This window comes from Podarcis raffonei, chromosome 16 (assembly GCF_027172205.1).
Source record: "Podarcis raffonei isolate rPodRaf1 chromosome 16, rPodRaf1.pri, whole genome shotgun sequence".
In the NCBI taxonomy this organism is placed as follows: domain Eukaryota; kingdom Metazoa; phylum Chordata; class Lepidosauria; order Squamata; family Lacertidae; genus Podarcis; species Podarcis raffonei.
In genome coordinates, this window is record NC_070617.1 from 937021 (window position 1) to 949144 (window position 12124).

Consider the following 12124-nt stretch of genomic DNA (forward strand, 5'->3'; position numbering starts at 1 on the left):
TTGGGGCGAGCCAGGAAATGGACCCGGACGTTAGGAGAGGCCGAGTCAGGCCCATTGCCCGAGGTCAGTGTGTGTCTGTGTGTATGGGGTGGGGAGAAGTGGAGGTGCCCTCATTCACCCTCTCCGCCCCCCGAGAAAGAACCACTCTCCTCCTCCTTCTGCCAGGCTTTTGGGCAGCCAGGTTGCAAGCCTCGCAGCTTCCTTGCTCCCTGACGTTCCCAAGGCCAGCAAAATCTAAACACTGTCCAAAAAGAAAGGTATTTTAATTCTCATTAAAGAAAGGTCAACACACTCTCGATTAGTCGCAATACAGGAGTTCAGCCGCCCACCGGCTTGAGTATTTGGCACAACGGGAGAGACGCTTCAAAGCATGTGGCTGCTTTTTCCTGCAGGAAAAAAAGGGGAGCCCCTCCTCTCAGAAGCCAGGAAGGGGCCTTGCCTGCTGCGGCCCCTGCAAAGCCACAGCGATGGCTCCCTGAGCCAGCTGAAGGGGGAAGGTACCAACCCCCCCACAACACACAAAGCAGATCACTTCGCTTTGCCCCCCTCCCTCGTGCCCTTCCAGTACCCTGAGCCCTTTCGCCACCATCCCTGAACAGGGCATGTCCGCTCTGCACTGCCATGGCTATCGGCGGGAAGGAGGCAGAGAAGAAAAAGGACAGCAAAGGTTAGGGTGTTTGTTTCTAAGACACGAATTCTCACTGAAGAAGTGCAAATGGGATTTCTCACGAGCAACCCCCCCATCAAGCCCCCAGCCCTGCCTGACGTGGCGCCTGGCACTTGGGTACAACAGACTGAAGGTTTGCATGTACTCATCTGAAGAAGAAGAAGAGGAGGAGGAAGAAAAGGCCGTCATGTTTCAGTCCCTGAGTTTTGAGCCCACCTCCGCCAAACCCTGCCTGTCCGGGGGAAAGCGCTGCAGGTCCCCCCCCCCCCCAACTCCAAGGTTCATAAGGCTGTTCGTGCGCAGGATGCTGGGCAACACCAGAGAGGGGTGGGGGTGGGCTTGCGTGAAGCCCAGCAAGAGCCACACAGCTCTTGAGGGGGGCACAGCCCACGACACTGGGGCGAGAGCCTCCCCGTTCCCAAAACCTCCATCCCCAAAACAGTATTTGGCTTGGTCATCCTTGCCAGTCTTGAAGTAAAACTGGTAGCCAACAGCTTCCCTGATGCCCTCCAGCCCAAAGAAAAGAGGCGGCAATTTGAGATCGCTCATTGGGGGGGGGACCGCACCGCACCAGGAATTCCCCGAACCTGGTCCGTTGTAGGGGGGCAGACACTGGCAAGGGGACATTCAAAGAGGCAAAGCGAGAGTTTGCACAGGGGTGAGCTTTGCGTTGGGGCCACGACTGCCCACAAACCCCAAGAAGCGTGCAAGGAAGGAAGGGGAGCCTCGCCTTCGCAGTAGCAGGAAAAAGAAGGGGCACTGGGAGATGCCGCTCTTGCAGGGGTCACCCTTGGGGAGTCAAAGAGGTGGGTCTGCATGGACAAGCTTTCTCCCTTTCCTTGGGCCGCCTTGGGAGAAGGGGGAAGAGGAGCAGCCGCAGGGGTGCCCTGCCCACCACACGCCCCTGGGTTTTAGGACAGTGCCCACGGGCACCAGAAGACGGGCAACCTGACCCAGCCGGCCCAACTCTGCTGCTAACTCTCCAGCACTGCCGCCATGCTGCAACCGCAAGGAGGACCCAGGCCCGTCTTCACACCCTGAGCTACGTGCCCCCTCTCCCCAGAAAACAACACCCCCTGCCCCCCCAACATAAGCTGTTTCCCAGCACTTGTCTCCAAAGCAGGCAGTTAAGGCAAGACGGAAAAGGCTGGGGGAGCTTTCCCCTCCCAGCGCTCCCCAAAAAGAGGGAGGAAGAAAAGGATGCCCCGGATAAGTCATTCTGTGGGGGCTTCCAGCCGCTTCTCAGCTCCGTTGCCCCCCAACGCCCCTCGCCCACAACCACCAAGGGAAATTAAAGGGGGGGGGGTCTTGTTAAAGGCATTCAAGGTTTTCGTTTACAACCACATTCCTTGCACATCCCTGAAAAGGTTTTACAATTGCTTGTCATGGCTTCTTCGATAATTTTTCAAAAAAGGTTTTTTAAAAAACGTGACCATTCGGTGTGTCCCCCTCCCCCCCCAGCAAAGTCCTAAAAGTAACACTTATGGTTGCCAAGCCCTCATTCCGGCCGGCCCAGGCCCCAGGCCCTCCCCTGCCCCAGGGGGCAGCCGCCAGCTCAGCCAAGTCTCATCTCCCTCTCCTCTTCCTGCTATCGCCGCTTTTGAAAAAGGATCAAAGACAGTGCAATGTCCTGGTGGCTAAATAAAGCGTTTTCCTAGCTTGGTAACGAGACACATTTCCAGTTCTGAATGGCTAGGAAGTCCTCCGCCTGGTCCACCCGCCCCCCACCGCCCCCCTCCAGAGAAAAGAACTATGTACATTCAGACAGATTCTTGCTTCTGTAAAAGACCGTAAGGGGAGAGGGGGCAGAATTCAAGAGAAAAGTCTTTTCACGTCAGTGGAAGCCCACCAGGAGGCAGGGCAGTGGCCGTAGACGGGGCCACAGGGCTGCAGGCAAGGCAGGCCTTGACACAAACAGCCTCTTGCCTGCAACACACACACACACACACACACACACACACAACCCCTAGAATTCATAAAACCATTCTAGCCTCCCCACTCCTCCTTTTCCCCTCGGTCCCCTTCCCTCCTGGCTAGGCAAATCTTGCTACAGTACAAAGCAGACACACACAAACACCGCCACGGCCATGGGGCTTCTACAGTCCTAAGTATCCACGGCAGCTTTGGGGGCCAGGAGGATGTGTGGGGTGTCCAGGGCTCCCCAGTAGGGCTTCCTGGCCCCCTGCTCCTCCTTCAGGCCCTCTGCCTGCCGGTCGTCGTTCCAGCGCCTCTTCAGGCGCAGTTTGGGGGGCATCACAGCGGCGGAGTCCTCCCTCTTCTCCGGGGCCCCCACTGCCTCCCCCACCGTCTCTCGCGGGGGCTTCTCAACGGAGACGTCCTCTTGCTTGGGCTTCTTCTCGTCGGCCAGAAGGTCAGCCTGGGTGGGCACTGGGGGCTGAGCAGCTGTAGCTGCTGCCGCCGCTGCCGGCCAGGAGGGGGCCACTGGCCGCGCAAAGAGGGTCTTCTCCCGCTGCTCCTGGGCGCTCTTGCAGGTGGGCGACTGGGTGGCTGAGCGGCAGCCTCCCTCTCGCCCCGGGGACTCCCTGCCCTCGGGCTCCTGGCGGTCCGGGAGGGGCTCCACCTTGATCTGGGGGGAGGACGGCGGAGGGGCCCCGGGCCTGCCGCCGCTCTCGGGCCGCTCGCGGTTCTTGCGTCCGGCAGGCGGGGGCTGCAGCTTGATGGGGAACTGGGCCGGGTCCTCCGGAGGCAGCTGGCAGGGGAAGGGCGGGATGAGAAGGCCCGGGTAGCGGGGGAAAGTCCGCGGGCTGAGGTGGTAGTTGAAGACGGAGCAGGCCTGCGAGTGGAGGTAGTGCTTCATCTCCTCGGGGTTGAAGGAGAAGCAGCTGCCGCCCACCGCAAAGGGGCTCATGCCTGGCGAGGGGCTGTACGAGAAGAGGGTGGGGGTCAGCGACAGGGCCGGCGAGATGGGCACGTTCAAGACCCCTCCGCGCGTCGGCAGGGGGGAGACGGCGAAAGGGCTATGCGGGTCGGGGTACATCCCCGACCGTCCAAAGAGGGGCAGCACCAAGTCCGGCTTGCGCTTCTGGTGGCTGACCCCACCTGCAGAAGCGGCGGCGGCGGCAGCAGCAGCGGAATTGCGGGAAGCCAGCAGGTCCACTCCGTGGCGCCAGTCCGGAGAGCCTCCCTCCAGCTCCGGAGCAGGAGAAGACTTCTCGCCGCGGCCGCTGTTGTTCAGGGTCTCCTGGGTGGACGAGGCGAGGGGTCGGCCGGAGAAGCGACTGGGCTGGGCGTCCTCGGTGGGCGAGTGGCCGTCCAGTGGGGAGAACTGGAAGTGGGACGAGGCTGACGGGACAGGAGGGGCGCTTTGGGGGACGACACCTGAGGAAGGAGACGGAGGGGCGTGAGGAATGGAGGCCTGTCTGAGCGATACGAGGGGCAGGCGGGCTTCTGCAGGGGCTTGCCCACCCAGTGCCCTGGCCTCCAGGAGCAGCCCCAGGTCTCACAACCCCCCTCTCAAAGCTCCAGCCCACAGAAATTATCATCCTCATTATTACTTATTCAACTTCTTGCCTGCCCTTCACCATCAGGTTCCAGGGCAGGTGGCAACAGTTTAAGGTTCAATTATCCAAAACAGTTTAAAACAAATTACGGGAATAGGGTGGGACCTGGAAACACACAGAGGTATCTGCAGGGTCAAAGGCCCAGGCTGAAAAGGTGAGGCTGCAGCATATGGCAGACACTGGACCAGGAAGGTGCCAAACGCACTTCTGTGGAAAGGGGGCTCCACAACTAGGGGGCTGCCAAGGAGAAGCCAGCCACACCCCACACCTGAACACAGCCAGGAGCCCCCACTCTGCCAACTGTAATGCCCAAGAGGGTGTGCAGGGAGCCTTTTGCATGTTGGTGCTGATTTTTAATGCCCTAAACTGCCTGAGCCCACTAGACCTGAAGGAGCACCTCCACCCCAATTGTTCAGCCCACTGAGGTCCAGCTCCGAGGGCCTTCTGGCGCTTCCCTCCCTGTGAGAAGTGAGGTTACAGGGAACCAGGCAGAGGGCCTTCTTGGTGGTGGCACCTGCCCTGGGGAACACCCTCCCATCAGATGTCAAGGAAATAAGTAACTATCTGGCTTTTAGAAGACATCTGAAGGCAGCTCTCTTTTGGGAAGTTTTTAATGTTTGATGTTTTATTCTGTTTAATATTCTGTTGAGAGCCACCCAGAGTGGCTGGGAAAACCCAGTCAGATTGGGGGGGGAGGGTGTTAATAAATAAACCATCCTCATCATCATTGTGGGCGAGACCAGGGCTCGAATTCCCACTCAAGCCAGGAAAGCTCACCAGGTGTCCTTGAGAGCCAGTCTCTGCCTCTTGGCCTAACCTACCTCACAGGGTTGCTGTGGGGATCAAATGAGAAGAGGAGAGAACTATATAGGCCACCTTGTGAGATAAAAAAAGCAGCGGCAGCGGCAGCAACAACAACAGAAAAATCATCTTTGGCCAGGAATGGCTGGTGTGGGCTCCCGTTTCCCTGCGTAGGGGAAACCCTCAGGCACAAAGACCCCACACGCCAGCTAGGCTGCCACTTCCCACAAGAAAGGAAGCGCCAATATCTGGGGCGAGGGCAAAGGAGGCAAGGGCCAAACAGGTTTGTTGCGTCAACCTCCCCACAGGGGAGAAGAAAGAAAACAAGCTGCAATCATAGTGGGAGGCATTCCAGGACTCCAGCACCTTCCTTGCCTGCTCAGTGCCAGCCCCAGGCAGCCAGGAGGGAGGGAAGGGGAGAGAGAGAGAGAGAGAGAGAGAGAGAGAGAGAGAGAGAGAGAGGACTGCAGGGCGGACCCAAGAGGAAGAAGACAGGGAACTGGAACAAGCAACCTCAGGCAGCAGCTGCCCAGACTTGTTCCTGCAGGAGCCCTAATGTTGTTCCAAGACAGCAGCTTCTTTCCTCCGCAGTAACAGAAACACAGAATTGTAGGGTTTGAAAAGCACCAAGGGAGGAGAGTCCTCCACCTTCTTCCAAGGCAGTCCGTTCTGCTGCCCAACAGCTATTTTGGAAAGTATGAGTTGGGGCTGGTTTGCCTTTCCGTGGGAAGTGGACGGAAGTTCTCCCCTGACCTCCCTGTCCCCGTACACCTCCCCCTGCTCTTGGGATGGACCCGCAATGGGTGGCCCCATGCTCAACGCCCTTCTTCTTACCTGTTGGCCGGATGTTGATGAAGGGGTAGTTGGGCATCACCAGCTTGTTGAAGTTGAACTTGTAGGTGAACCTCTTCCCTTTCGTCTTGTGGAGGATCCGCTTGTTATAGTAGTATCTGCCAAATAAAGTAAGGAAGGATATAAGGGCGCCAGCCAGCCGTGAGGAATGCTACGTCCAGACAGCTCAGTGGGCGAAGCACTGGGGTTGCCTGCAGAAGTCCCTGGGTTCAATCCCTGGAAGCCTCCCACATTCCTTTATTTGGAAACACAAGGACTGGAATCTGAGTTGAGATCCTGTAAGAAAGGGGCCGTAATTCAGTGGTGAGAACACCTGCTTTGGCTGCAGAAGGGTTCCATCCCTGGCATGGCCAGCTAGCGCTGGGAACGTCCCCGGCCTGAAACCCTGGAGAGCCGCTGGTGCCAGTCAGTGTCTGTAATACTGAGCTAGGTGGAACAAGAGTCTGCCTTGGCATAAGACTGCAACACCTAGAAGCCTCCTTTGTTTTTACAGGGAGGGTTGGAGCTCTTTAATGGAACATCTGCTTTGTACGGAGAAGATTCCTGGGCCCAGTCCCCACAGGGTCTCCAGGCAGGGCAGAGGAACGTCCTCGCAGACCACAACCAGGCAAGCTGCTAATTCTGCCAACCTGTGTTGTCAATACTGGGTAGGACAGAAGACAGCTTCCGCTGTTCCTGAAAGAGGCGCCTGAAGGTAAGAACACAATAGGAGACGGGTTTCCTCCTGTCAACCTGTTGGGCCAGCTGTGCTGCTTTGTCTCCCCGGTGCCATTTGGAGGCTCCTGGAGGCGGCGATGGCAGGGCTCTGCCTCTCCTCCTCCCTGGGATCAATGGCTGGGCCTGCATCCTCCGACCTGTCACTTCCTTCCTCTCCCTTTAGGCACAGGTTGCCGCCTTGTTTGCTGATCTCGGCCTCCGCCACCGAGGAGTTGAGCAAAAAGCAGAGCAGCAGCCAAGCCCGTGAGCTCCCCTCCGCTCAGCCACCACCTCCTGGGGACAGAAGCCAGGGGGAAGAGGCAACCTGTTCACCACTTGGCGTGCGCCCTCAGGTCTTGACGCTGGCTCAACAGCTCTGGCTGCCTTGTCGGGAGGAGGAGGGGGCGAGAGAGCCAGAAGAGGAGGGTCAAGGACAGGGAGCCTTGCAGAGGGCCAAGAAGGGGCACCCCAGCAGCCCTAACAGAGGACTGCCTAGGATGCATCGTGGAAGCAGAGCCCATGGAAGGAACCAGCCAGACTCTGGCACTGGATACAGCACCCCGGATCTGAAGTCGGCCTGTCCCAACCACCCCCCTCCTAGAGTCACAGAAACACAGAATGGTAGGGCTGGAAGGGATCACCTCAGGGGTCACCTAGCCTAACTGGAATGCAGGAATCGCGACTAAAGGATCCCTGGCAGGTGGCCAGCCAACCTCTGCTTAAAAACCTCCAAAGGAGGAGAGTCCACCACCTTCCGTACCACAGCAGAACTGCTCTCACTTTCAGAAAGTTGATTAGTCAGAATATCCTCTCCTGTCATTTGAATCTATGGATTGGGTCCTATCTCCTGGGTCAGCCGAAAACAAGCTTGTTCCATCTTTCATGTGACAGCCCTTCAGATATTTTGAGGATGGCTCTTATACCATCTCTTCTGCTGTCTGAACAAGCCTGTTACCCAGTTAGCCCCCTCAAGCCCAGAGAGAGTCCGGGGGGGCTTCTCAGTCAAGGACTGCCCCCTCCCCAAACAGCCAAGATTGTAAGACCCTGAACATTTCAGCTTAGAGAGACCTCTGAATGGTTGCTGCGAACGCTGATGGCTCTGTTCTCCTGCCTCTGAATGACAGCTGCTGGAAACTTCAGGGCTTGTGAGCTTCCCATCAAGGCACCTGACTGGCCACTGTGGGGGCAGGATGCTGGAGTAAATGACCCCCCAGGACCCGAGCCAACCGTCAGGCTCTGCCAATGTTCTTATGACTTGACTGCAGTTCCGGCACTGCAGCGGGTTGGACCATATGACCCTTGGGATCCCTTCCAAATTTGCAAGCCTGAAACTTGGTGTGCCACCCTAAACAGCACGCCTACATTCAAGCCTCGCTTCCACAATGAGGGAACTGAATCCCAGGAAGCCAGCTGTGGCTGATCGAGGGATCCATTTTGTACACTCCACCTTCTGGACTTTCAAGAGCAGACACAGAACGGGATTGGGAAACTTCCTGGAAGGCTGACAGCACAATTCTCAGAAGAAAACCTTCTGCCTTTGAAAGGACTCCTTATCACTTGGAACAGAGGCTAGGATTGCACCCGAAGCACTTCAGATTGCAGAACCCTGCAAACCACAGAGAGCAAGTATCCCATGTTGCCCTAGTTAGGAGCCAGAGAAGAGCCCAGCCTTCTGCCCTTGCAGAAATCTCACCCAGGGCCCATTTCAAACCTGGCAGGGAGGACTTTGTTGACAAGACAAGGGCCAAGCTCCTCTTACTCAGGCCCTCAACTCCCACATTCCCTGGGCCCACACTCTGCTACCCCTCACCTGAGGGCCCGGCTGAGCTTGTCGTAGTTCATCTGGGGCTTGCACTTCCTCCGGCCCCACAGCCGCGCCACCTCGTCGGGGTCCTTGATGACGAACTCCCCGTACTCCCCCTGCTGCCAGGCGATGACGTGCCGGAACTCCTCCTTCTGCAGCAGCTCCAGGATGAAGTGCCAGAGCTGGATCTGGCGGGAGCCTGGGCTGGACTCCGTCTTGTAGGCCCAGTCTGGGAAGTGGTAGCCTGGAGAGAAGGCCAAAGACAGAGGGAGCTTCAGGGGCAGAAGAGGAATGAGGGTCCCAACTGCTGAAGAACCACTTTCTCTCCACGGAGAGAGCCTCTGCGGTGGTCACCTGGCTATTAAAACTATTGCTGGTTCGTTCTTTATTATTATTATTATTATCATCATCATTATTATTATTCTGAGGTGCAAGATCCCAGGAGGAAGCATTGTGCAGTCCCTGGCTCTCACACCGTTTTGGCTTCTTTGACACCAGGGATCAGGGACCTGTGAGGTCCTCTAGACCCTGCAGGGCTCCACCTCCCAGCAACCAGCATGGAAATTGACCAGTGGCAAGGAGGACGGTGGCAGCTGAAGTCCAGTTCCTCCGTCCTGCTTCACATCATCAACAGTTCCAAGCGGTCTCAAGACTCGTGGAATGATATGGTCACCACTACACAGTCAGAGCGCCTCTGCAGTGTCTTTCCATGCCCCTCCCCAACCACTTTACTGCCCTGTCTGGAGAGCCCCCTAAGTCTAGCTGCAAGGCCAACAGCCTGATCAGTCCTGAAGCAATGGCATCTGCCAAGATAACATCTCAAGGAAGGAGAAAACAGGACAGTTTCTTCACAGACAAAGAAGGCGTCAAGCTTCTGAGAAGAGGTCCGGCCTCTGAATTCACAGAGCCCAAGGGTTCGATGGGTGGGATTCTTACCTCCTCCGCCCTCTGGCTTCTCCACAATGGGGCAGCCTGCCTTCATTTTTCTGCTCCTGCTGGATGTTCCAAGGGTAGAGGGGGAGGAGAGAGAGAGAGAGAGAGAGAGAGGTGCCATGATTACTTTCAAGGACTTATTAGCTGCTGAACTTTCTCAGCCCAGGAGAACCACCATGCAGAAATCCATGGCTTTGCCACAAGCAGCCATCACAAGAGTGTTCCCTCATCGTCAACTCCTAACCACAAATAATCATCAATGTCACCAGTTTCTACTTATTAATCTTGCCCTTTACCCCAAGAAAATGGCAAGCCAGAGACCAGCAAAGTTTTAGAGCCAAAAGAGAGAGTTGGGTGGGTGGGTGGAGTTCTCCTGAGGTGGGGGGGAGCTCAGTTAGGGTGCCAGCCTCCCAGCCTGGACCAGCAACTATGGGGCAGGCCGGGGGTGTGTGTGGAACAACCCCAAGTCCCACCGGAAGAAGGAGAAATATCCACATCTGATTCAGATTATTCCATATTGATGAAACCCCCATCAAGCTCAATCCACTGATGGGTGGCCTTCCGTGTCCCTGTGGGCTCCCTGCCCTGGAAACAATACTCAGGCCAGTCTCTGGATAGCTTTCCCCAAAAATCCATCACTTGGGCGCACCCACAGCAGGCAGGGGGGCCGCTCCATCCCTGCTCCCAGAACAGCCCCCCAAATGCAGCGACTGCGATAGGGGCAAGTCAGGACAGAGGAGGCCCCTGAGCAGGGAGGGGACTTTGCTGTGCAAGTTTGTGCCTGCCAAGGTTTCACCAGCGCGGGGTCAGGAGTGGGGGCTCCGGCTGGAAGTAGGGCAAAGCCACAGGGGGAAGCGGGGAGGGCATCCCAGGAGCCAGACCCCACGTTAGGAAAAGCCTTGCCGACCCCACTGGAAAGGCTGCGAACGCAGAAACCGAACCCTTATCAGCAGACACGCACTGCACACACACGCCTCCCTGGTTGCAGGAAAGCTGCTCTGTCTGGCAGCCTTCACAGGATGGCTGGTGGGGGCCCACGAGCCTCTCCAGCCGGTCCTCCCCCAGAGACCTTTTCTTCCTGGCTTCCTCTCCCTCCACCACACCCGTGTTTGAACAGTGAAGTCACCGAGAGACTATTTTAAGCCAAGAGAACATCCCTCCCTACAGCCCAACAACTGGGATTTGAGAGGGGAAGATTTCTCCTTCCTTCTTCTGACTGAGCGGGCAAAAAACGATAAGGGGGGAGTCATAAAGGGATTACCTGCTCCCTGCGCTCTAACAATGCTCCAAAGCCTTCCCGCAGAGCGCCTGGCACTCCCTACAAGGGGGGGGGGGACGGGCCCCACTCCCTGCAGAGGAACACCCTTCGCCTCCCAGCACTGGAAGGAAAAAGACAGCCTTGGCTCCGAAGATTTCGAGGGCAGAGGAAGGCAGGCAGCTGCCTCCAGAGCCCAGTTCCACCTAAAGTCAACCCTCTCTCCCAATACGCAGCCCAGAGTTAAGATTCACGCCCGGGTTCAAATTCCAAGGCGGCGGCTTCGCCTGGGTGCTGTCTTGTTACTTGACTGCGAGGGTGGCTGCCAGAATAAAGCACCTTCTTTTCCTCCTCCTCCTCCCTGTGGCTGGCTTCTCCAGTGTCAGAAACTGGCATTCGGAAGCAGGCTGCTCCTGAACTTGGAAGCTTTAGATCTCCTCCTCCTTGAACCTGTCTAAGCTCCTCCCCAACCCCTTTCCCTACATTTTGGGGAAAGGGATTTCCTCACTGTAACTCTGATGTTTGGGGTCAATCAAGAACAGCAGCAGCAGCAACAACCGTAGTTCTCTCTCCAACCCCTCTTGCAGCTTCACTTTTCTTTCCTCAGGCACAAGTTTACACACCTAAACTATATATTGAGACCCCATGCAGTGTAAACGAGGCAGCCCCTGGTTCAAATCTCGCCTCGGCTATGAGTAAACTAGGTGGCCTACCAGGAAAGCCACTCGCACACAAGCAGCTACCCACCTCCCCATCTGCAATTTTTTAGGGGTGGGTGGGAAGGAAGAATGCAGATTTACCTAGCAGGGCCATTGTAAAGATTGCAAGCAGGTATTATGCAAAACCCTCTGAAGACTTGGCGGTGCCACACGAGGGTGAAGTAATACCAAACGCCCCATACATGTGTGTTATCATATGTGTGTTATGTGTGTGTGTGTGTGTGTGTGTGTAACGTGAGAGGGAACATTTCTCCCTCTTCACACCCCCGCCCCCCCCCTCTGAATGACACCTCCCTCTGTAATCTCAAAAGTCTTACAGTGGTACCTCGGGTTAAGTACTTAATTCGTTCTGGAGGTCTGTTCTTAACCTGAAACTGTTCTTAACCCGAAGCACCACTTTAGCCAATGGGGCCTCCCGCTGCAGCCCGATTTCTGTTCTCATCCTGAAGCAAAGTTCTTAACCTGAAGCACTATTTCTGGGTTAGCGGAGTCTGCAACCTGAAGCGCCTGTAACCCGAGGTACCACTGTATTTTAAATTACATGCTGATTTTCCCGTTGAGCAAAGAGGAAGATCAATATTCTATTTGCTGAGCGGGGCTCCCTGTGCGGCCCCCGACCCCTCCCCGACCCCTCCCCTCCAGCCCCTCGGGGACCCGCCTCCCCGCAGCCCGGCCAGGGAGGCCTGGCGGAAAGGCCCCGAGAGGCGGGGGCCCGACTCCGTCCCCTCCCCCCTCGGGAGACCCCTCCCCTCCCCCACAGCTCCCCAGACCCCCTCCCCAAAGCCCAGGCCGCCGCCCCCGCCCCCGCCCCCCGCCTCTCACCTGAGCCGCCTCCGCCTCGGGGCTCCGTCCTTCTCCTCCTCTTCCTCCTCCCTC

At 57.0% G+C, this 12124-nt stretch overlaps 1 protein-coding gene across 3 annotated transcripts; it reads right to left on the minus strand.

The window, feature by feature from the left end:
- Window positions 1-1453: 1453 nt before the first annotated feature.
- On the minus strand, window positions 1454-12124 carry ETV3 (ETS variant transcription factor 3). Of its 3 annotated transcripts, none has more exons than XM_053370006.1 (5): window positions 12071-12124; window positions 9278-9336; window positions 8348-8585; window positions 5824-5939; window positions 1454-4006 (listed from the first exon to the last, which is right to left on the minus strand). In XM_053370006.1, exons 2-5 carry the CDS (start codon window positions 9321-9323, stop codon window positions 2772-2774), a joined length of 1635 nt encoding a protein of 544 aa, XP_053225981.1. In that variant the 5' UTR covers window positions 9324-9336; window positions 12071-12124; the 3' UTR covers window positions 1454-2771. The 3 variants fall into 3 exon arrangements, with proteins under 3 accessions (XP_053225981.1, XP_053225982.1, XP_053225983.1); XM_053370007.1 differs by having other exon boundaries at window positions 9278-9333; window positions 12071-12094; XM_053370008.1 differs by lacking the exon at window positions 12071-12124 and adding an exon at window positions 10536-10557.

Bases quoted from the DNA above. Each gene is read 5' to 3' on its own strand.
- ETV3 (XM_053370006.1), bottom strand. From the start codon at position 9,323: ATGAAGGCAGGCTGCCCCATTGTGGAGAAGCCAGAGGGCGGAGGAG. The intron at 8,586-9,277 runs GTAAGAATCCCA...CCTTCTCTCCAG, and splicing joins GAAGCCAGAGGGCGGAGGAG to GCTACCACTTCCCAGACTGG. The intron at 4,007-5,823 runs GTAAGAAGAAGG...CTCCTTCCTCAG, and splicing joins CATCAACATCCGGCCAACAG to GTGTCGTCCCCCAAAGCGCC.